This window comes from Stegodyphus dumicola, chromosome 2 (genome assembly GCF_044657685.1).
Source record: "Stegodyphus dumicola isolate Sdum_Otavi_A_Nest chromosome 2, ASM4465768v1".
Lineage (NCBI taxonomy): Eukaryota > Metazoa > Arthropoda > Arachnida > Araneae > Eresidae > Stegodyphus > Stegodyphus dumicola.
The window spans coordinates 148,477,802-148,501,912 of NC_140769.1; the positions used below are offsets into that span (position 1 = coordinate 148,477,802).

Below are 24,111 nucleotides of genomic sequence, written 5' to 3' on the forward strand. Positions count from 1 at the left end.
GGTTAAAAAGATTGTTACTAAATTAAGGGTTAAAAGAAAAGTTGGTAATAAAATTATTTGGTGGAACGTTGGTCTTGAAAGACAAAAGAGAAGAGTACGGGCTTTTAGGAAGAGTTTTTAGGTAAAGAATATTGATGATGTTACTAGATTAAGAAGGAAAATTAGATATAAGAAAGAACTAGCTATTTATAAACGTTCTATTAGAGAAGCAAGAAAGAATAGTAAGATTAAATATTTTTTGGATTGTGTGAATCATTTTGATGGTTTCTATAAGATTGCAGCTGGAAAGAGTAGACATAAAGTTATTGTCAAGAGACCGGAGGGCGTTGCTGGAAATTTTGAAGAAGTGAATAAAGCTCATACTAAAGTTTATTTTGATTTAGATGATGATATTTTGTTTGATATTTCGAATATTGATGATTCCAAGTTAAAAGATGATGATTTTTGTTTTACTCGTGATGAAATTGCTGGAGTGATTCGACGTCTTAGAGACAAAGCTGCACCTGGAATTGACGGCATTCATTCTGTGATTGTTAAGACTTTATTTGATTTATATCCTGAATTTTTTAATACTTTGTATAATGCATGTTTAAAATATGACATATTTCCAGGCATATGGAAGATAAGTAAAATGATATTGATTCCTAAGACCGAAGGAAAATCAAGGCCAATTGCTTTATTAAAGACATTTGGAAAGGTTCTTGATAAACTGATAACTAATAGGATGATGCATTATATTTTTAAATATAATCCTTTCCATGATAGTCAATATGGTTTTGTTCCTGGTCGAAGTACCGATGATGCTCTTTTTCGAGTTATCTCATATATTAGAGAACATAGGGTTAACCAGCACGTTCTTCTTGTCTCTTTTGACATCACTTCTGCATTTGATAACGTGGATTGGGTCTCTTTATTGGGGACTCTTCAAGATTTGTATTTACCCAGAAATATTTTTTATTTGATTTTGGATTATTTTAAGAGTAGAAGAGTGTATTTTAATTGCTTTTCGGAAAGTAAATATGGGTCCACTTTTAAAATTGGTAAAGGCTGCCCGCAGGGTTCCTGCAGCGCTCCTCTGTTCTGGAACGGATTATAAATAAATTGCTTCAATGTGAATTTTCTGGCAATGTGGAACTTGTTGCTTATGCTGATGACGTCGTTGCATTATTTAGGGGGGACTCACTTAAAAAACTGGAAAAATTGTTTGATGAGACCTGTGCAATTTTTGATAATTGGAGTAATGGGGAAAAATTGAATTTTAATATGGATAAGATACAAGCTATGTTTTTCCCGAGGGGAGGACGTGTGGTGAGACCTCCTCGAATTCGGTATCATAATAGGAGAATTAGATTTACAGAAAATATGAAATATTTAGGTATTGTGTTGGACTGTAAGCTCACTTTTGTTGAACACTTTAAGAACGTGCAGCGAAGAACAGATCAACTTTTACTTGCCTACAGAAGGAACTTTGCGGGCGATATTTTTGCTAAGAGATCTGGTATACTATTGGTTCTATATAAAGCCGTTGTATTACCTATTGTGATGTATGGAATTGGCGCCTGGGGTTCCAGAGCTGGGGAGCTGGTGAGGCTCCGGATGAAGTTGGATTCTATACAGAGAGCTTGGGGTCTTGCAATTACTCGCTGCTTTAGGACAGTCCCCACGGAAGTGGTTTGTGTATTGGCCAGACTGCCTCCCCTCTCAGTTTATTACGAATTTTTTTACAAGAAATATCTTTTACGTTCTGGAAATATTGATATGATTTGTTTTGATTCTACTATTATTACTAAATATGTTTTTGAAAAATTTTATGTACATTTATTACACCCTGTAAATAGAATCAATTATGGGTTTGATAGAGAAATTCCAAAAATTGGAATATATGATATTTATACGGATGGTTCGGGGTTAGGCGGGTGTACTGGAGCTGCTTTTGTTGTATATTTCTATGATGTTGAAATTGATTATGGTTTATATAGATTGATTTCTTATAATTCAGTATTTCAAGCGGAATGTATTGCTGTTTTGAAGGCCTTGAAATGGATTAAAATGAATATTAAAACATGTGTTATTATAAATCTGTATACTGATTGTCTTTCTTTGCTCCAGTCGCTCTCTTGCCCCGATAATGTTAACTGTATTATTATGGATATTAAATTTCTCTTGCAATCGATCAGTTCTACGATTTCTTTTCATTGGAAAGCCCATGTGGGGTTTTTTGGTAATGAGAGGGCTGACAGTCTGGCCAAGGAGGCATGTATTTCAACTAATGCACCCATTGTGGAAATTTCTGGTTCTAGACAAATTGCAATTACGAGTATGAAGAAATATTATATAAATATATGGAAAGATGTGTGGAAAAGTTCAACAAGGAAAAATAATTTGTTGATTAATATTGAAATTACAGATAAAGTTTTAATCTATGATGACATTGATATGAATCAGATTATCACCGGACATGGTAGATTTCCTCATTATTTAAAAAGATTTCATGTACAAGATAATGATCTATGTCCAAATTGTAATGTTTTGGGTGATGCCAAACACTTCGTGGTGGACTGCCAATTGACTGATTTTATTAGACGAAGTTTTTGTGATATACATTTTGATTTATTGAATTTTGATTTTAAACATTTGAAATTATATGCAAGAGAATTGATGGCCTTTATTAATGGCAATAGACATGCGATTGGGGTTTTTAACTAAGTTCATTTTATTTTCAATGTGTTTATTTTAGGATGTCTTTTTCGTCGTGTTTTGATGATATGTGTGACTGTATGTCATATTTTCGTTGTGTGTTTTAAGTGTGTTTTCCTTCCTTATTTTATGCTTTCATTTTTACTAATACAGTTTTCTCGATTTAGTTATTTTTGGTTTTCTTCTTTCCTGTTGTGTCGTTGATCCAGCCATTAAAAAAATAAATAAATAAATAAATAAAATAAATAAAGTTATATAGTCGTATGGCAACCTTGCTGGATGTATAATTATTGTTTTCTTTAGTTGATTATACTAACATTTTTAGTTACTCGGAATGTGGTATGAATGGGACGCCCCCTTTTTGGACCATAAGATCACTTTGTGATCAGGTGGGGTTGGGGCGTTCTAGCAAAAACAAAAGCAAAACAAAACAAAAACAAAACGCCGAAGGTAAAAATTTACTCTTATTTTTTTTTAAAAAAAAAAGGAAGATAGGGAGAAATTTTAAAAAATAGTTAAAAATTTGAATAATATCATCTAAAATTAAAGAAAAATAGCTTTTCATATAGTATTAATAAATATTTATTACGCATCATTGAGGGAAAATATGTCATATAATTAATTCTCCGTAAAATTTTACTTGAAATTTAAGGTTAAAAATAGCTGTGGCAATTCACTGTAACAACATTCTATAGACCACATTTGGCGTTATTATCGCTCAAAAAAGGATGCCAAATTTCAAAACTCGAAAATATGTAAATTCGTGTATATCTTAGAAAATTTTGAATAAAAAAGTCTAATTTTTTCGCAGATATGCTTAAAAATACACCTACTTTAAGATGATGGTAAAAAATGTTTTCTACTTAAGATGATGGTAAAAATTTAAAATTTTTTTCGAAAAATTTATAAAAATTATTTAGAAATAGAAATTTAAAAAATAAAACACAAAAAATGGGTAAATTTTATTTGGAATGAACCTAACCTTGTGCGTTTCAGTTAAGATATGTGCAAGTGAACTCCGAATTGTTACCCTATTTCCTCGCATATTAGCTAATTTATTGGTAAATTGTTTTCCCTTGATTACTTTTATTTTTATTCAACGTATTGAGTTGTATTTGCATTTTTCTATTGGCATATTATCCGTTTTATTTTGTCACGCATTTATTATTAGAAACGTATCGTTAAGTTACCCGGACAGGACACATTTTGTTACACTTCAGAAAATTTACAAACATGTGATTTCACCTTACTTCTGTTGTTTACGTTCCAGCCTTATCTACTGCTAATGAGTTCGTTCCTTCCAAAATCCGAGTCCTTTTATTGGCCTGCCTCCTTCTTCATGCCTCCGTTTCCCTCTTGAGAATTTTAGTCAATATCCATTCATGTCAGAGGACATCGCTTCAATATATACCGTCATATATTGTTATGCTAATATTGCTGTGTACACTAGTCGGAATGTAGGTTTCTTTTAAAGAAATAATATTCGGATAATTACCTGCAGTTTATCCGTGACTGCTTTTCATTTGTTATGTTCTAACTGTAACCGCGTTCTTCGGAAACTAAATTACAGGCATAATTTTACCCTGTCGATCACGGACTATAAAGTTCGTTAGAAAATGGCAGAAAAAGGTCGAGAAATATGGTATTCTATGGCAGGAAAATAATTATTCTATTTCCCAGTTCATATTCTGGATAGGTAGCACGTCCAACTAGTAAACTAAAAGATCCGCGTTTCGAATCTCCGTGAATGTGCAATTAATTGATTTTTCTCGTTTCTTGTCTTCAATATATATATATATAAATCTTTCCCTATCTGACCAATAATTCGTTCCCATCTGGATTCTTTTAACTGGGCCTCGTGCCTCTGCTTATTTCAACCGTTCTTTCAAGGAAGAGGGATCGTAAGGAAAGGAATTGCTGTATTCCCCCGTGCATTGTGTGGTATTATAAGTGATTAGCTAGTCGAAGTTCCGTGGTTCAAATCCCCGCGAGGACACAGCGTATTCTTGAACTTTCCTGCTACGAAATATTGAAAAGTCTGTTCAGTGGCCCCGGAACTAACGTACTGTTAACAATAACTGCACGTCATTTGGAGTTAGTTACTAGGACTCATTTTCCCTTTCGCGTCGCTTTTTCAGTTGGGAAGAATGTAAGGATTTTTCGCACTTTCCCTTTGCGGGATGTAATATTACATGTAGTTAACACGTCCAAGTAGCTAATTTGAAGATCCGTTACTCGAAGCTCCGAAGAGGCTTAGATAATTTTTCACGTTCCTTACTCCCGAAAATCTAAATTTCCCCACAAATCGCCGTGTTTTTGCAAACTAGAACAAGAAACTCACAACTGTGTTGACTCACCGAGGAAAGGCGAGCTTTCGTACTATATGAGAAAACCTCTTCCTCCCCTCATGTAGTCAGTTTGCAAAAGAAGTCGTATTTCACTCTCTCCTTTCTTAGAAAGGTAGGGAGGGGGCAGTTGTGAACCGCAAAGTATACCTAGAACTATCTGTTTGTCTTTGCCGTATACCACCCAGGGATAAATAGAAGGGCTAGCTCATTTCTTTGTTCGACTCCTCGCCGACGCGAGCCTAATCATGGAGGTAAATAATCTGACGTCACTGTGATGCCACCTGTCCTGATTTCCCGCGTTTAAAACAGTAGTTTCATTGAGCTGCTAGACGATTTTCTAGAGGTTACATATCCCAAATTAATTTTAATAATATATATATCTGTTTTCTAATAATGTATATATTTAAAATAATTTATATATATGTAACTTTAGTCAGTTTTTATTTTAAATTCTATATTGTAAAGTATCGTTTACGTAATATGGCTTTTTGCGCTGCAGTAACGTGTCATAGCACTTACAGAAGTATGAAAGGATGAGATATTTTATTTCATGGGACCGAAGGATCCAAATGAGAGTTTGCTTTTGACGAAAGAATGGATACACAAATGTCAAAGAGAAGATTCTATTAATGTGAAGAGCGGAAAAATCTGCAGCGAACATTTTCTATGCAGTGTTTATGTAGATGATATGAAAAATCGCTTGTTTGGATAGCCACAAAAAGAAACTGTTGAAATGGAATGCTGTGCCGAAAGTAAATTATGATGACAATAATAAATCGAAATTGATGATGACAATAATAAATCAAATTTTAATGATTTTGAAATAAAACTCACAAATGAAAATGTAGATCATCAGATTTAAGGATAAACAAGAATGCATTGATAATTTGAAGAACAAAATAATATCCTTAGAAAATTGTATTAAATTGTATTAAAGTATTGAAAAATAGAGAAAAGAAAAATTTTAGAATGTTTGTTCAGCGACAAAGAAGGTGGACGACATCTAGACAGAAATTGGTATCAGAAATTAAAATCTCAAATAGCGAAATTTGGAAAAATGTCTAAAGCCTATTTTTATAAAGACGCGATTAATGCATTACTGAAAAATCAAGTGGACTAGTGAAAATATTTCACGTTGCATTGTCATAAGAGCTCTGTCATCTTAAAGCTATGATTTTTGGAAAGAAAAAAAAAAAAAAAATAAGAAAAAAATTGGAATATCTTTACCTAATATTATCAAATTAAAGAAATGGTGTTTATTTTATTTTTTAGTGTTTACTAAATTTTAGTGTAGTCCAAGAATTTAAAGTAATGTTTTTACTCTAAAGAAGGAAAGAGGCGAATATTTGTATTCTGTAGAAAAAATATGCGCTCTCAGTTTCGACGAAATGCATATAGATTGAAAACTCTGCTATGACTCTAAACAGACTAAGTTGGTTCTTTTCAAAATGTGCAGTTTGTTTTAATCAGAGGTCTCATTTCCGGCTCTGCCTCAAATTACTGAGAAACCGCGTTTTAGATAGAGATAGAGGATTTGTTTTAGAAGATGTAACTGTTTTAAATTTTGATATTATTAAAGAGGTTTTAAATAGAGATTGAGAAGAAATCAAATTGTGTCACAAACTAAAACCAAATTATTTAATGGTCAAGGGAAACGAGAGACAAAAAGTCGCTCCAGAGAAAACATTATTTTCAAAAAGTACTGCAAAACGTATACTCTACCCCACAGGAAATCAGAAAGCATCTGACTTCTATGAGTTAATCGATAATATCTTCGGTATTATGAATAGTACCAAAATAATACCAACAAGAATAATAAGTATTTAACAAACTAATTTTGTTAAGTACTTGTTAAAGTTATTCTTATTGTATCCTTTGTAACTAATTATTGATTAGATTTTGTGCTAGATTAGCATTCTAGATAAAATATAATAGTATAAAACATCAAAGTAATTGGCATAAAAAGACCTGCTTCCTTTACTCACACTTTTGAAAAATTAAGTAACTGTTTTAGGTACTCTGAATAAAGCTATTTTGTCAAAATTAAGGTAACAATCTTATACACATTTATTTAATTGTAATATAGATATAAGTATAAATTACAAAATTATTAAAAAAATATCTGTTATATTGAATCGGAAGAGAATTATAACAATGTAAAATTTACAATCAGGCAAAAAATCAAACGTAGGTTAGCAGAAATGTTGCCATATATGTCATATATGTTTAAACCTATGTCGATGTAAAGTTGTTTTTTGAGTACATTTACATAGCTGATATTATAGTTATCTTAGAAGCAGTATCAAAATTCTCTCAGTTAGCATGCAAATAAAGAAATGATTAGAAATAAACGTGCATTAAATAAAAAAAACCTGCAAATAAAAATAAAAAATACCCACGGAACTTTATGTTAAAAAAGTAGCACATTTTATCTATTATTTTAAAATTGAGTAAGCATTATTAAAATTTTAATGGTTCAGTCTAAAATGCATAAAGCAGTAACATTGCCTCTTCCAAATTATAGCTATTTTTCACACACAGCTCATTTTAAACGCTGTTTCAAAAACGCTAATTTCCAAGCTGTGAATTATATTGGCGCGCTCAGTGTCATCATGACTACGTCATCACTTTTCACTTTCTGCTTCAGGGGGAAAAGCTCTATGAGCTAGCCCTTCTCTTTTTAGTCCTGTATACCACCAATCGGTCCTGCATGCAACCGCTGGATGGATCGAGATCAAAATCTTTGAAAGTCAACTTGATTTTCTGAAAGAGAAGAAAATAACTTTCAAATGCTAAATTTATTGCAGTTTAGTGTATAAAGTTTTATCACAAGAAGGCAGACTGTAGGATGACCGTTCTGTATAGGTCTGCACAAATTCTGTCCCGAAAGTAATGCTCCCCAGTTTCTTCTGCCATGACTATCCGTCGCACAGCGTTGACGCTCGCACGGAAGGGTGGGAGAAGTCTCGAGAACACAGCGCGAACAGCTCCAGTCGGCTCCCTGAACTTTAAAACAGAAACACAAAATGTAGTCGTTATCCGCCAAGCAGTAGGTCTATTACAATAATATACATATGCAAAATTTGGTTAAGAGTAGTAACAATTTGTACCGATTATAGGCTACTCCTATTTGACAAATTACCTTTTTAAGTATAAATTTTATAAATGCACTTATATATGTCATGTTGTTTAGAAAAAGATTACAAAATATAAATATGCAGACACTAAATATGAGTTCTAACAACTAATACATTATTCTGCAAATTAATTCACCATGCTCCATCGACGACTCCGAGAGATGAAACTGCCGGAGTTCGAGCAGTCTCAAATTCTCCCTCCCCCCACACTAGATGGAGGGGGGGGAGTTGATAGTGCCATTTCTTGGATCTAGCCGCCCAACTGGTATAGTGGTTAGCGTCGCTGACTGCTATGCCGAAGGGCCCGGATTCGAATCCCGGAGAAGGCATGGATGTTTGTAAATGTAGGCGCAGCATGGCGGCACTCTGAGTATTCGTAGAGCCGAAAGTCCTCTCGCGCGGTTTGGTGAAAGAGGAGAGGAGTGGGAGGCCCTCGGACTCGTCCCCCGGGTGCTCTCCATCAAAATTGGAGGCGGAATCGAGCTAAATCGCACTGTCAACTGTAAAGTGATCGAGGCTGTTTTCAACGACAGGCCGCATCTTGAGCTCCTTGCCACGAGGGATTTCGTGGGCTTGGGCTGATGTTACTGTCAGACAATTGAGCGTAAGTAACAATAACAACATTTCTTGGATCTGGCTGTTACTTAAGTGTTAAAACTACAAGTGCAACGAACTTGAAGACGATGCTTTCAGGATTGGAAACCGGTATAATATTTGTGGCAAAAAAATAACTGTAACTAAATAATAAACAAAATGCTTTTCGTATTCCCTCGTATCACTGCATCGACATGCTGATAATCCGGTTTTAAAATTATATGGAACATGAGTCATTTCTTTTATAGTACGGATCTTCAGCCTTAATATTCAGTGACACTCAGGCAATCCTTAGAAGTATACTGTACTTCGGGAAACTCCATTTTCCCTTACAAAAATATATTTTAAAATAATATTTAAAGTAAATGAATACCGCAGTGCCGGCGCCAGACAGTGTGAAGTTAGTGCGGCGCACCGGGCGCATGTTTCACGAGTGCACATCAGCGTAGCCACTGAGGGAGGGGTTTCGAAAATGGACCAATGAGATTCTATTGAGCTAATTTGTGACGCTAAATCTTCGTGCATGTGAGCGTATATGTTGCTTATATTTTAATTTGCATTTGTTTCGCAGTTATAATTAGTATATTGCGTAATAGTAGAAAATCTCGTAGTGCTTTTATTTTCTGAGTTTAATAAATCGCTGACACTTCACTTTCGCGATTTTTATCACGCATTAATATTTGGATTGAATTTCACGGCATATTATCGCTCTTTACATCGAGAAAATGACTCAAGCTACAATTAGTCTCGAGTATTACAGATTTACTAACACCTATAGATTAAGAGAATTCAAATATTTCTTATTGAGCTGAGAAGGACTGGAAGTATTACAATGAATATAGTGTTTTTTTATTTCAGCGCTTGCGTTCTTTTGAATTTCAAAGTGTAAGATTCCGAATACATATTGTGTATGATCTGATTATATCCATTATTAACACTAAAAGTTATATGTGAATAAATTGATATATTGAATATATTCGTTGTAGATAAAATCAATTCATTCTGTTTGATGAGTATTTCTTGTTTAGACAGTACATTTAAGAGTAACAATTATTAAATGTAAAATTTAATACGATAAATATATACGAATGCAAATTAGTCATGGTCACTTTGAATAAAATTCTGGGTTGGCTATATTATTATAGAACATCTTTTTCATACAGTCTGCAAAAAAATGTGCTGACTTCTACTTACGTATATAATTGGTGTAAATATTTTTTTCATATGCATAGTTTTATCTAAAGATAGCATTTGGGCTCAGATGTTTATCACATATTTCATCTTATTTACCACTTATTAAGTAATATATCACATGGATATTTTTGAGGAGTATCCAACATGTGTTTGTATTGATTTCAAATTCTTTGAATCAGGTAGTGAAATCCTCACAATTGCTTATATTTGATCTAATTTTGCAATGAAAATTTTCATAAGAAATCGGCGATGCTTTAATTATTTTGTACAGAAAATTGCGTGGCAAAATATTTTCAACCATCTTGCTTAAATCTTAAAGCACGCGAAAGGTCATGTGACATACAGAAAGATTACTGGATGCCCATTGGTCCGTCCTAGAAGCCACTCCCTCGGTGGCTACATAGATGTGCACTTGTAAAATATGCGCACCGTGCAGTAGAATTTTGAATTTTTTTTCAGAAATTTTTTCAGGCACTGGGCGGCCGAAACTGTAGCGCGGACCCTATCAGTGTGTTATAGTACGTAAGGAACGTACATAAGGGAAAAAAAAAAAGTTTCGTATATTTTATTTAAAACATTTTGAACAAAATTGATGCAATTCATTCATTCATAGCATTACTCTATATTCGAGGTGTCACCTACCTTTGCATTATATTTAATGACAAGTATGTGCTTGCGCGTTTTGCATAAGCTGTCGAATTGTAGCTCTATAATTGGTATCTGCAGGCGCGTTTCATATTCTGCATTTAATTTGTTCCTTCATTTTGCTTTTGTCACCACGTACGCTGAGAATGATGTTTCATTTAAACACTTTGCTCCGAATGGGGTTAAAACATTCATAGCTGTCTGAGAAATTTTAGTAACAAATAATCATGCAGTTATAATGTCCATTACAAGGAAAAACCCCCAAAAGCATAAATCTGTATATTTGTTCAGTAATTCAGTATTCTTCAATATTGCATACTGTAACATTTGGATCTCATGGAACCTTAATATTATTAAAGGCAATACTTACGTAGCCTTCTAATGCTCTTATTCTACACTCGCACCATAATCCATCGTCGTAGACGGGCCTCTTACCATAGAATGGACTGGAAACTGTTCCTTTTGTTGAAGCATCGTATTCATACAATATGTGGCACTGAAAATCTGGAGTATCTATATCTTCGCCAGCTAAGAGAAGAAAGAAAATCTCATAGAAATAAAGTCATTCAAATATCAAAACTGATATAGAAAGCATTTTCATTACAAACATGTTAATGAAAAAAAAAAAAAAATAATAAAAAAAATAAAATAAAAAAAATGCCATACCTCCATAACGTGCCTTGTAACAGAGCTGATTCCGATCGAGTGCGATCCACTGAACTTGTAGAGTCATTAGGGTGCTACTTTGGTAGACGGTTGCACGGATTTTGGCGACTTTTTGGCGATTTGCCTTTTGGCGAGTAATACAACTTATGGTAAACCCATTGCTGGATAAGTTATTTATGGTAACCGATACTTTGTTGTCATTTTATTAAAAAAATAATGCGTTTTATTATGCATAACTGCATAACTTCCCGTGTTTTAAATATTATTTATGGTTTCTAAATATTAAAAATCAATTCAATTCTACATTTTTATTTGAAATAAAAATTTTGTTGCTTATAATATTTTATATAATTTTATGTTGTGGATGATGTAATCAATGACGTCACCTTACTTAAAAAGTAATTGGTTTTATTAATATCTATAAATTTAATCTAATGTTTTAAACATTATTTATGGCTGTTAAATATTAAAATAAAATTTAATTTTGCATTTGTTTTAGAAATGATTTTATTATGAATGATTATTTAAATAATTTTAATTCTATGTGTGATGTAATCAGCTCCCTGATTGGTGACTGCATTACCGCGCCATTTTAAAATTTTATTATTCATCTCTTCGAATTCCTCGGATTTCAAATGGAATGGATATCTCCGTTTCGAAGACGAATGCTGTTATTGGTAATTACCAAAAATTATTGGTATCGGAATAAAAAAATTGCCCTTTGAGACTTTATTTTGGCCAACCTGTCTTTCCTAATCAAAGATTTATTTATAAATTGTTAATAGCGTCAGAGGACATTTTGGAGGAAACCTCGCTAATTCCTTCTTCAATGAAGTGCGAGATATTTGGATAACAGATGAAGATGGTTAAAAGATCCGATTCAATTATGATTTCGATTTTTTTTGTGGTACTTATCAATAAACAAGAGATTAAATTACTCAAAAAAATGTAAGTACATATTTTTCTTTTATTTTATAATTGTATACTTCAATTTTTGTTAAAAAATTAATACACTATTTTCAAAAATTGCTGAGATAATTATTGTCACATATGTTTTAATGTTAATTATATTTTATATAACGTATTTTAAAGTATTTGAATTTAATAATATTCTAATTCTTTTAAATGTTGGTAGGATGGTTTTTAATTCGATATTCAATTTCAGTAATATTTTAATCTAATTAAACGTTGGCACAATGTTTTTATAGCGGTGTTTTTATTCTCTTTTTTGCTATATGAAAGTAATAATAGCCTTACTTTAGTACTTTATACTCATAGTAAATGTATTTATTTACACTTGCCTGCCTTACTTATTTTCAACAAAAAATTAATCCATTACTTTTAACGATATTTATTTTTTTTTAAGTTTCGAATACTTTACTATGCGTAAAAACAGCGTTTTTCAAGATGGCTGACGATTGTAAAAATCACGCCAACAATTGCGCCAACGTAAATCGCCAAAACTCCGTGCAACCGTCTACCAAAGTAGCACCGTCATTAGGCTAATTGGAAGCAGGAAAGATTAAAATTATGCCACCACCTTCGCCGGGAATCGAACCACGGACCTCTGAAATACCCGCCCAGCCTGCAGAACCACTACACCACGAAGGCTCGCTAGGGAAGTGGGAGAAATACCTTATATACTCCCCTTTTAAAGGGTGACTAGGGTTTTAGGGGACCTAGTCGCCAAATCCTGGGTGCGGAGAATCATCATCCACAACCCTTTTTACTTCGAGCCCCACTTATAGAGTCATTAGGCTAATTGGAAGCAGGAAAGATGAAAAATATGCAACTGCCTTCGACGGGAATCAAACCACGGACCTCTGGATACCGGCCGAGTGTGCGGAACCACTACACCACGAAGTCTCACTAGGGAAGTGGGAGAAATACCTTATAAACTGACATGAACCATCTGGACTTATGGTTCAATTACCAAGTGTATCATATTTGAGCTGTGTGCCCTAACAACTGTGTGCACCACACTGTACTGACTCTCACTATATCTTTGCTGTATTTACTTATTGTGTTTATTATTACGAACTTTATTGTATCTCACTTCCCTATGAACATGACCATCACCAAATGTAATAATATGCAGTGCTGTATCTCCAAATGTATAACATCTGTATGATTGCATGTCACCTTGTTTAATACTCAATAAAATACGGAAAGGTAGTACACGGTGGCAATACCATTTTTGCTTATAGCGATGATATGGTGCCTCACGTGCTGTTGAAAGCAGCAGTACCAAAATGTGGAAGGAAAGACATGTAATGATATTATTCCATCATAAATTGAGTCATAGCGAGATTTTTATTTATTTATTTATTTATTTTTGTAACAAAGGATAGACATAACTATTCGAGGAGTAACTGCGTACTTTTTTTTCATTCGATCGCTTACACACGTTCGCGAATGTTAGCATGCTGTGTTTTGCTAAAGAAGTTGTAGAGTTTCTCACTTTGTAATTCTAAGTTAATGTTGGAAATGACGAGTTTTAAGAACTAGATAGCGAATGATGACTCAAGTTCGGGTGACAAGAAACAACAAGATAGAAGGGTAACTAACCCTTTATTATTTCAATAAGATTTAACAAAACTCCACCTGGGAGTGTACAAACAAAGCCCTCACTCGGGCTTGAACTTAAAAGACTAAGAATTAAACTAAAACTAAGATTAACTAAAGAAATATAGCCGAAGCTATCAAGATTCAAATCGAGTTGGCTCCTTAACTTATTTGACTACGAAGCTTAGCAAGGGCCTGAGTACGGCCGAGCGTAATAACAGCTTTGAGAGAGAGAGTGGCCAAAAAGGCAGACGCGGGTAAATCAGAAACTCTAATTCTCTCTATGTGTGTACTATTACCTGTTATGTGAATTACTAACATTATTGCATCATGTACTATTACCATTATATTGCATCAAGTTGTATCATGCACCTTAGTCCTTACAATGCATCTTGTATATCTACGCGTTTTCTTGTGCGTACTATTACTATCATTCCTTCATGACCTATTGTCATCACAATGTTCACGTATATATGCGTGCCCTATTGAGTGTTCTCTCAATATCACGCGCGCTGTTTAAATAATTACGTGCTATTATGCGTCTCATAACATCATCAAGTGTTTTGTTTTTATGTGTCCACATTATATAATTGTCTGTATCGTGTTTATCTATATGTGTTCTGTGTTTTTAGTGTTTAGTTCCGTGTATTAGTGTATCTTAGTGTACGTTTTTGTGTTTTTAGTGTTCTTTATAAGTTTCTGTTTCTTTTTATATGTTTCCATTTATGTTTTACGTTTATGCCTTATTTTGTTCTACCTCTGTAACCACAATCTTTAGTTGTCTCACGTTCTTACAATGTACTACATGCAGTCTAGCCCTTGTATGGCCATGTTAACTTTTGTTTTTTAAGATCTTAATAAACTCATGGGGCTCCAGGGAGTTGTTGCCTCTAGATAGTGGAGGAAGCGGGCATATGCCTGTTTACCTACGTTAGACACCAGGCGCCCCCGTCCTCCGTCACCTGTCACCTGTAAGTAACTTCGTGGTTTAAATACCGCTCCTCTTCATTAAATATTCAGCAAGATTCCAAAACTACGTTCTGGCCGGAAGTAGTAAGTTGAAGTTAAGAATTTCACAAGAAAGGAACTTTAACTTAAAATTTAACTGTTAAGAATAAATTAACATAATCCTTACAAAGTGATAGATATTTCTGTTTTGAGAGGATACGAAGATCGTACACATGAAACTAATAACATCCGATTTCAGATGTTGAAGCCGACGAAAAGTGATTACAAATAAAAAAAAAAAAAAAAAAAAGAGCAAATTGCATAAAAAGAGAAACAGAAGTGTTTTTTTTAATATCAATAAGTTACGTCTACTGTAAAATATATTTTATTAAATAACAGCAAACGCAATAAGTAAATGAATTAATAACTAATTGTTGGACATTTTTGCTAAAGAAATAAAATAAAAAACGTTTGTCGTCATTTTTTTCTCGCTTTTGAATGATGACTTTATCAAATGCTATGTATTAAACAGAAAGTACTGAAGTTAAAGTGAAACGGAGAAAAGGAAATATAATCGTCAAAAGCTATGGAACCGTTCTACTTACCTGCGAAAACGCCGAAGAAAGCCGCAATAACAAAAATCAATCTCTGTTTCTGCGTGGTTAGCAATCCGTCGTACGCTTCAAGGAGACCGTTAACACCTTTACTTAGCGAGAGGAACATTTTATCTTACCAGATGGCTAACATTCTAAATTTTATCTGAATCTTAGAGAAAATCTTCACCTGTAAACATAATTATTTTAACACTTTCGGTAACATTTAGTTTTTATTTCTTTGATATTTCAAATCGTTGCCACGTCACTGATATTGATATATCGTTCGTGCTAAACATAACAAATTTTCCAGAATTCTCTGGAATAGAAATGTTGAATTTTTGATACCAACGTTTAATTTTCTGCATTTACAACATTCTACAAGAATGATTAATAATTTTGCTTTTTTACGTCTGAAAATGTAATTATAATTAGAATCAAATAAAGTTCACAGTTGTATATATCTTCTAAAATGTGCTAGTTTGCAAAATTCAAGAAGTTACGATTTTGAAATTTTGATATAGTAATACAAAATTCTGCTCTTAAAACTTGACTTTTGCACTTGAAATGCATAGAATTTTCTATATTCAATACTAAGTAGCAATCGGTTTTTCATTTTTATGTCACAAAAGGTAATTATAATCAGTATTATCAGGATCATTATTTTTTAAACGTGCTCATTGCACAGATTCAAGAAGTTCCTGTTTTTAATGGTGTGTATATTGAATTTTCCGTTATTTAAATGCTTTTTCGGTATTGATTAACAATTTTTCATTTTTTTGTAATGTGAAAAAATGTTAATTTAATTGACATTAGAGTAAATAGCAAGCTTAAAATTTCATTTTAAAAAATACTTTAATGCAGTTCTTCCCATCCAAAAGAAACATATATTTTAGCTTCGATCTAATTATTCTCTTTTCTATTTGAGGTCATAAGCCTTGTAAGACATAAAAAAGGGGTTCTCACCCGGTGATACGCAAAGTAGTTTTAATTATTAAATTCAAAAATTAAAACCTCAACATCCTGATTACATTTTTTCTCTAACACTCGTAAATTTATGCGATCTGAGCTTTGTTCCAGAGTGGTGGTGGTGGTAGTAGAACTTTGTAGTGGTGGTACTAAAGGTTTAGATGGTACGCGTTAGTCAAAGGGTTGAAAACCGCTGACATAAGCTAATGAGATAAGATGAGGGACGCAGCCCAACCCTCCTGGAGAACTTTACGTCGCCCTACGGCCTTTTTGCAGGCTGCACCAGAGCAAGCCAGAAACAACAACACCTCCAATAAACAGACATAAAGAACATAACTAAAAAAATTAAAATTAAAATCCCTACTACCCGCTTATCATGATTAATCTGCTCCATCATTTTGTTGGCAAATTTCTAAACTCTTTTAAAATCATTTGAAATACCATATATGTTGAAAACCTCATTTTTCCTAAACTCATTCCTGATTAGCAGTAAAATATTTACATGTTTCCACATAATGCTCCGCAGTGCCCGGTTCTTTACAGATATCACAGAGGTCAGACTCTTGTAATTTAAACCTTTCAAAATAAAAAGAAAAATGGCCATCACCTGCGATGATATTGTTAACGTCAATGTCTGAGTAACATAAACCTTTTTCAAGTTTAACAAATTTCATATAACCTTTATTTCGATCATACCTTTCCCACTCCTCCCTCCATTCATCATAAATATAATTTTTCATAATAGTCACAGCTTTCCTTGTTGATCCCTGTACATCAATATCATGAGCATTAACGTCGGTAATTGCCTCCTTGTCCAGTGCGTCCGCTCTCTCATTTCCAAAATGTCCAACATGTCCCTTCAAACAATTAAACACAATATTTTGATTTTCTCTCAAGTCCTTATATATTTCTCTAATATATACTCTTAAAGCATTGTCTTTTTAGCCATGTTTAGTTTTTTAAGACCCTCATTTTTCAAAGAAATCTTTCAGATTTTTTAGGGTATAAAAGGAATTGTTTGAAAAGAAATTTCGATGTTATGTTTTTGGCTGTATGCTAATCTCCTTATTCTATATTAGTTTTAAATTTTTACCTGGAAGTCTTGCCTAAAATCAAACGGCGAACCCTAGGTGTGTCCAGACCGTGATCACCGATCATCTAGGACAACTGAGAGTCTGTATTCTTTGTTTCTCCACATCTCATCGGTCAGTTCATTGACAACAATGCTCGTTTCAGCACTCTTTTCGAAGCTTTATTCAATCAGTCGTGTGAGAGCTTGAAGAACTGCCAGACTGTCAGAATAAATATGTATATCATATTTCCCTTTAAGAGTCTTCTTAATCCATTTCAATGAATAAAAAATAGCAATAGCTTCCGCTTGATAAACTGAGTTATAACTATTGAGTTTAAATTTATTATTCTCAATCTCTGCCCTATAATAATATATAACGTATGTTAAAGCATTGTCGTCTCCCAGACCTGACTCGTCTGTATAAATGTCAATTTCTCCCATTTTATCATATTAGTATCCAATTAAGCTAAACCTTATGGCAAAAAACGCTCTGTCTGCCAAAGCGGAGGCATGTCTTCGTGCATAGCTTTGCAAGAAATACTGGCGTTACAGATAGATAAAGCACCGAGCTGTAAAAATGGCTGAACACTGGTAGTTCCGACCTGGGTTTGATTGACCTGGGTTTGACGAGCTCGCTGCACGGACATTTTCGTAGTTTTCCCTCCCCATATGTAATGTGTATACGAGCATGTATGTGTGTGTTTATGTAATGTCTATAATGTAGTATCGTACAGTAATTGAGAAGATTCACTTATGTGGTGCTTCTGCTTGGGGCATGACTCTAAATAACATGCTCAAAGATAATCACTTTCTCTACAACGTGTATTTCTTCTACCAATCACTAAAGCTTACCGGACACTCTAAGTTCTTTACAAATTTTAGCAGACATTCTTCCAATAACCCTCACTCTACTGAAAGAAGGGGTTAAAACCAAAGTAACACGTCTTTTGCGACAACCACGTGCCTTCAGTTCTACTATCTTTCATTCCTCACATTATAAGGAAACTCAGACAAAACCAAGATATTCATCCAGCATTATTTATTCCCATAAAATTTGCTTAAAAACTTACCGATTAACTTATTTCAATTACAAATATTCACAGATGGATCTAAAACAGAGTTGGGTGTAGTTTGTGCCTTTTGCGCTATTTGCAATGAAATCCAAATGAAAACCTGGAAAACAAAATTAAACAAATCAAATTCCATCTTCCAGGCAGAACTGTTGGCAATTCGAGAGGCAATTAAATTGCAGAAGTGTTCTCTACAGTTAGTGTAATGATATCTGACAGTGTTTCGAAACTTCAAGCTATACTAGGCCAAACTCGCTCTCTATTAGTGAGAGGTATTCAATATCTTTAACCCTTTCCGGCTCGCTACCTTTTAAAGTCGGAGTTTTGATTTAAAAAAATGTAGGCAGTCTAATTAGGCCTAGAGGAGTACACAAGTAAAATTTTGTGAAGATAGCACTTATCGTTTTAATTCTGTGGGTGTGCCCAAAGTGGGCACACTGATTGAATAAAGCTTCGAAAAGAGTGCTGAAACGAGCATTGTTGTCAATGAACTGACCGATGAGATGTGGAGAAACAAAGAATACAGATTCTCAGTTGTCCTAGATGATCGGTGATCACGGTCTGGACACACCTAGGGTTCGCCTAGGGTTTAGGCAAGACTTCCAGGTAAAAATTTAAAACTAATATAGAATAAGGAGATTAGCATACAGCCAAAAACATAACATCGAAATTTCTTTTCAAACAATTCCTTTTATACCCTAAAAAATCTGAAAGATTTCTCTGAAAAATGAGGGTCTTAAAAAACTAAACATGGCTAAAATATATGGACTGGTTTGTGTTGAGCTGCCATCTACTATAAATAAAGAAGATTCAGAGTAATATACAGTAACCTATAAATCCTTTTTCATTCAATTTTTCTCTGCGTACAGAAGGAAATTTTTATGTGTGTCCATACTGTGCCGCAAAGGGTTAACGCCCATTCCAACAGGTACAAAACCCAAATTATATTGAACACGTGCTCACCTTGGCACTGTCGGCAATGAGATCGCCGATCAGTTAGCAAGAGAGGCTGCAAGTAGTATTTTAGCATCAATTATTTCCTTGCCTAATCCAATTTTAACTTAAAAAATCTCGTTTAAAAAATGATCGTTTGTCACAATGGAAATTTTTTTGGTCACAAGAAGTCACTGGAAGAAGAATATTTACCTTCTTACCTATCTCCTCACGTAAATCAGTTTCTACAAATAGTGCAGTGACTTATCTTCTGACAGCTGATAGACCTTTTGTGGCCTACTTCTTTCGTTTTAGGCTACATAATGGTTAGGTATTCTCATTCTAAATAGAACAGTCCAGACCCACTCTTATAAAGTATTCATAGCCGAATTATAGACAAATGAGTGTTGTTTCAAACTTCAGCTTTAACTATTTGCAAATTTCTTCGAAATAGAAAAACGTTTCTTGTTTAGAGAACTAAACTCTGAGATATCAACAACCTAAAGCACAACGATTGTATGATGAATTTATTTATACTTCTGAACAAAAAGGGCAGAAAACTGACTATCATCCTATATCCCAGGATCAGGTCAGATAAACGTAACGATAAGCTTGAACTCTGCTGTTTTTAATTTAAGGTATATTGTATCAAGCTATTTAAAACTATAAATTTGAAGAATGGGAATAATTTATAGATTCTCAACAAATGAATTGGATATTGAACTTACAAATTCCGATTATGATAGTTCGATAATTCTAAAAGGAGATACCATGCCTCATTCACGATTAGCACTGCAGTAATTGCGAATAAAGATATTGTTTTAGCTTGAAAAATATAGTTATATTCCAATTCAGAGGTAATTGTATCACGGGTATGATTATCAAGAGCTTATCTAGAGGCCTGAATGAACATTTCTATAGTTCTTTGTGATGGACATAAGCTAATTTTCTTCAGAGAAAGCCTCCAAGAAAGCAGTCTATTCTAGTCTGGAGTCTTTTCTTATGACGTATAACTTAGCCTCTTTTCCATAAATATTAATTTTTTCCTATAAAAAAAGAGTGATACCATAAAGAAGAAACAAAACAGAAGTATATTGATGGCCGAATAAAAATGTCGAATAATAACTGTATCATAAAAAACTTTAAAGTCTAATTATTCGTCTGTGTAGTTTTGATTTGTTAAAACTTAACAACCCTTTTATTTCGGTGAAAAATTAATCATGCGGATAATGTGCTTTGGAAAGTTCTGCCTGTAATTTTTCCACTCTATTATCTGCATCCGCATTGGATTAACCCGTTCAGGCAAATACAGGATGTCCCAAAACGTCGTTTAGAAACTTTCCTTGCTGGTCTGTTCGACCATAACGAACTAGCTTTACATAGCAAGTTGTACCCGAAAGATCAGCCACCGCTTGAGGGCAACGTACAGAGGCGTTTTGGCAAAGAATATGTATATAAAGAAGGAAGGCTTCCATAGACGTAATGTTTGCCTGATTAAGCCGGTCATAGATCTTGGAACTTTTCTTCAGTTAGTTAGGCTCTATATAAAATAAGCTACAGTTCGCTAGTCGAACTTTGAAGTTACTTTATACTATTTTTACTATGTTACTCACTTTTTAATGTTTCAGTGCACTGATACCGTTCGGATAATGCCTCTACTAGCCATATAATGCAACATTTAGTATGCCAAATAATTAATGCTGTTCACGCAACAGATTTTCAGCACCCAGGGGCATATATGCTTCCACCTGGTGGAGTTTTTAAGAAGCAGAAATGAATACCTTAAGGCGCAGTCGTAAATGATTGTAGTAAAGGCCTTCGTGTCGAAGACTACAGATTCCGAAATAGATTCAAGACTTAAATAGTTGGTCTGCTGCGCCGGTACATCGCGGAAGGACCAATTCTCGTGACCAAATAGCCAGGTGAGGAATGAGGTTCAAATTCAAAGAACTTATTTGGTCATTGACGAAACGTTTCGAAACAATTTAAACTCTAATTTTTGTAGACTTAGTTAATCAAAATAAATAATCCATTAATTAATCTACTTGCTCAGATCACTGATTTGATTTGCGTCCATACGACTGAGAAAAAATGGTATCACAGAGCTTTGAATTCTTGACGAACGTCAAAGTATTAAGGCCAAACACTTCGACATCTACTTCACTCAAGAGCAGAATGATATTAAGGCTGAATGAATAGCCTCTATTTCCCTCTGCGATCAGATAGAGTCACTGGTGGTTTGGCGAAGGTTTCGCCCTTAAAGTACTTTGCGGAAAAAAAAAAAAAAAAAAAAAAAAAAAAAAAAGTTCTATATCTCTCGTTCGCATATTCCACAAGTGCGCATATATGTAACCACCGAGAGAGTGGCTTCTAGGATGGACCATTGAGCATAGAATAACAATTTTGTTATGTCACATGACCTTTCGCGTGCTTTAAGATTTAAGCAAGATGGTTGAAAATATTCTGCCACGGAATTTTCTCTTCAAAATAATTAAAGCATCGTCGATTGCTTCTGAAACTTTTCATTGCGAAGTTATATCAAATATAGGCAATTATGAAGATTTCACTACCTGGTTGAAATAATAGAAACACGTGTTGGATACTTCGAAAAAATATCGATGTGAAATATTACTTAATAAGATGAAGAAAGAAATCGTTAAGTGCCGGGACTATCTAAGAAAACAACATCCATTTCGCGTTTATTCATCAACATAATCACCATCAGGAGCTATGCAATCCTTCCAACGCTTTTCTAAGTTTTCGATACCATGCTTGTAAAACGATTTGTCCTTATTCGCAAAATAAGCTTCTGTGGCAGCGATGACTTCCTCATTCGAGTCAAATCTTTTTCCCTGGAGTATTTTTTTTTTCAGATCAGTAAACAGTCAGTAGTCGCTAGTGGCTATATCTGGGGAGTATGGTGGGTGGGGAAGCAGAGTGAAGCCCAACTTGTTCAATGTAACCAGCGTTTGCATTGCCTTATGGCACGAGGCATTGTCTTGCTGGAAGATGATTTTTCTTCTTCATGTGAGGTGATTTTGTTTTGCGATTTCGTGCTTCAGACGCACCAATAACTCACTGTAATATTCGCTATTAATAGATTTTTCCCTTTTCAAGGTAGACGATATAAATTATATCTCGCGCATCCCAAAACACTGATGCCATGACTTTGCCAGCTGACTGTTGCGTTTTCGGACGCTTCGGACGGCTTTCACCGGCTGCACTCCACTCAGGTGACTGCCGCTTCGACTCCGGTGTGAAATAATATATCCATATTTCCGTCCATTGTAACATACCGACGCAAGAAATCCTGTTTATCGCGAGTAAACATTGACAAACAGCTCTGTGAATCGTCGACTCGTTGTTGCTTTTGTTCCATTGTGAGCACATGCGGCACCCATTTCGAAAACACTTTTTTCTTGCCCAACGTTTCATGTAAAATCGTATACGCACTTCCAGTTGATATGTTTACCATCTCAGTTGACAGTTGACAGTACAATCTGGACACGCGTGCGACTTACTTAGACTATTCGGGTCTAGTCCAGGTTCTGCAGCTATCCGGGGCAACACCTCATGGGCCCTATAAGGGCATACATGCTTACATAGTTCATAATACATACTTGTATATGCTTTCATATTTCATAGTACATGCTTATACACAAGTAGTTCATAATACTTAGATCTTTCATAAAACATGCTTACATAGTTCGTAATATATTGAGCCTGTTACATAATACATACATAGTTCATAATAATTTTCATTGGCCATAATACATACATGTTTCAGAATATATACAGTGGGCCGTAATGCATACATGTTTCATAATATACACAGTTAAAAAACAGAGAGAGAGAGAAGAGAGATTGACAGGGAACTATTCCGCACTGCACAAATCTGTTCCCAGTTTCTGCATTATCTTGCATATTTTGATGCGAAATGCTGGCTGTTTGATCTGATAACGCTTATGAGAAATTACCTGTTCCGGAAGCTGCACATGCCACTGTGCGATTAGAGGGCATTGGGTCAAGTAATGGTCTGGTTTACTAATGCCTCCACAGACACAATTTTCGGTATTTGCAATTCCTCCCTCATAGTAATAGGAGGCCCGTGCCCCGTCACAAATCTCATTATTTGTGGGGATGACTCAAGACGATCGATCGAAACTTTCTGGTAATATTCATAGGTCTTCCTGCTTTGTTCGGTAGTGTCCCATTCCCATTGCCACTGGTGCTGAACTTCTGTCCTTGTCACTTTTGTTTACCATCTCAGCAATCTCACGAACTTTTTCACCATCTCACCAATCATCTCAGCAATCTCAGTAATCTCACGTTTACCATCACGTCTCAGCAATCTCAAGTTTACCATCTCAGTAATCTCACAAACTTTCACTTTGCGGTCATTCATCACGATTTTACACACTTATTTCACATTTTCCGGAGTGACTGCTTCATTTGGCCTACCCGAGCGTGCCGCATCATTTGTATCCTTACGACTGCGGTTGAAATCAACATACCAAAGGCAAATAGTTGTTTTCAATAGAGCAGAGTACGGATAACATTTTCGAAGCCATTGCTGAGCGACGGTATTTTTGTCCATTAAATAGCAATGTTTGATCAACACTCGAAATTCATTTTCTCAATTTTGTCCACAAATGCACAAGTAGTGTCCCTTTCACCAGT

At 34.5% G+C, this 24,111-nt stretch overlaps 1 protein-coding gene across 1 annotated transcript; it reads right to left on the minus strand.

Annotated features, from left to right (window-relative positions):
- Window positions 1-7,824: 7,824 nt before the first annotated feature.
- On the minus strand, window positions 7,825-15,558 carry LOC146998604 (uncharacterized). Its single transcript, XM_085811236.1, has 3 exons — window positions 15,400-15,558; window positions 10,986-11,143; window positions 7,825-8,051 (listed from the first exon to the last, which is right to left on the minus strand). The coding sequence occupies exons 1-3, from the start codon at window positions 15,515-15,517 to the stop codon at window positions 7,872-7,874; spliced, it is 456 nt and encodes a 151-aa protein (XP_085667362.1). The 5' UTR covers window positions 15,518-15,558; the 3' UTR covers window positions 7,825-7,871.
- Between the last annotated feature and the right edge of the window lie 8,553 nt (window positions 15,559-24,111).

Bases quoted from the DNA above. Each gene is read 5' to 3' on its own strand.
- LOC146998604 (XM_085811236.1), bottom strand. From the start codon at position 15,517: ATGTTCCTCTCGCTAAGTAAAGGTGTTAACGGTCTCCTTGAAGCGTAC. The intron at 11,144-15,399 runs GTAAGTAGAACG...TTCTTCTCTTAG, and splicing joins TTTCTTCGGCGTTTTCGCAG to CTGGCGAAGATATAGATACT. The intron at 8,052-10,985 runs GTAAGTATTGCC...TCTGTTTTAAAG, and splicing joins TAAGAGCATTAGAAGGCTAC to TTCAGGGAGCCGACTGGAGC.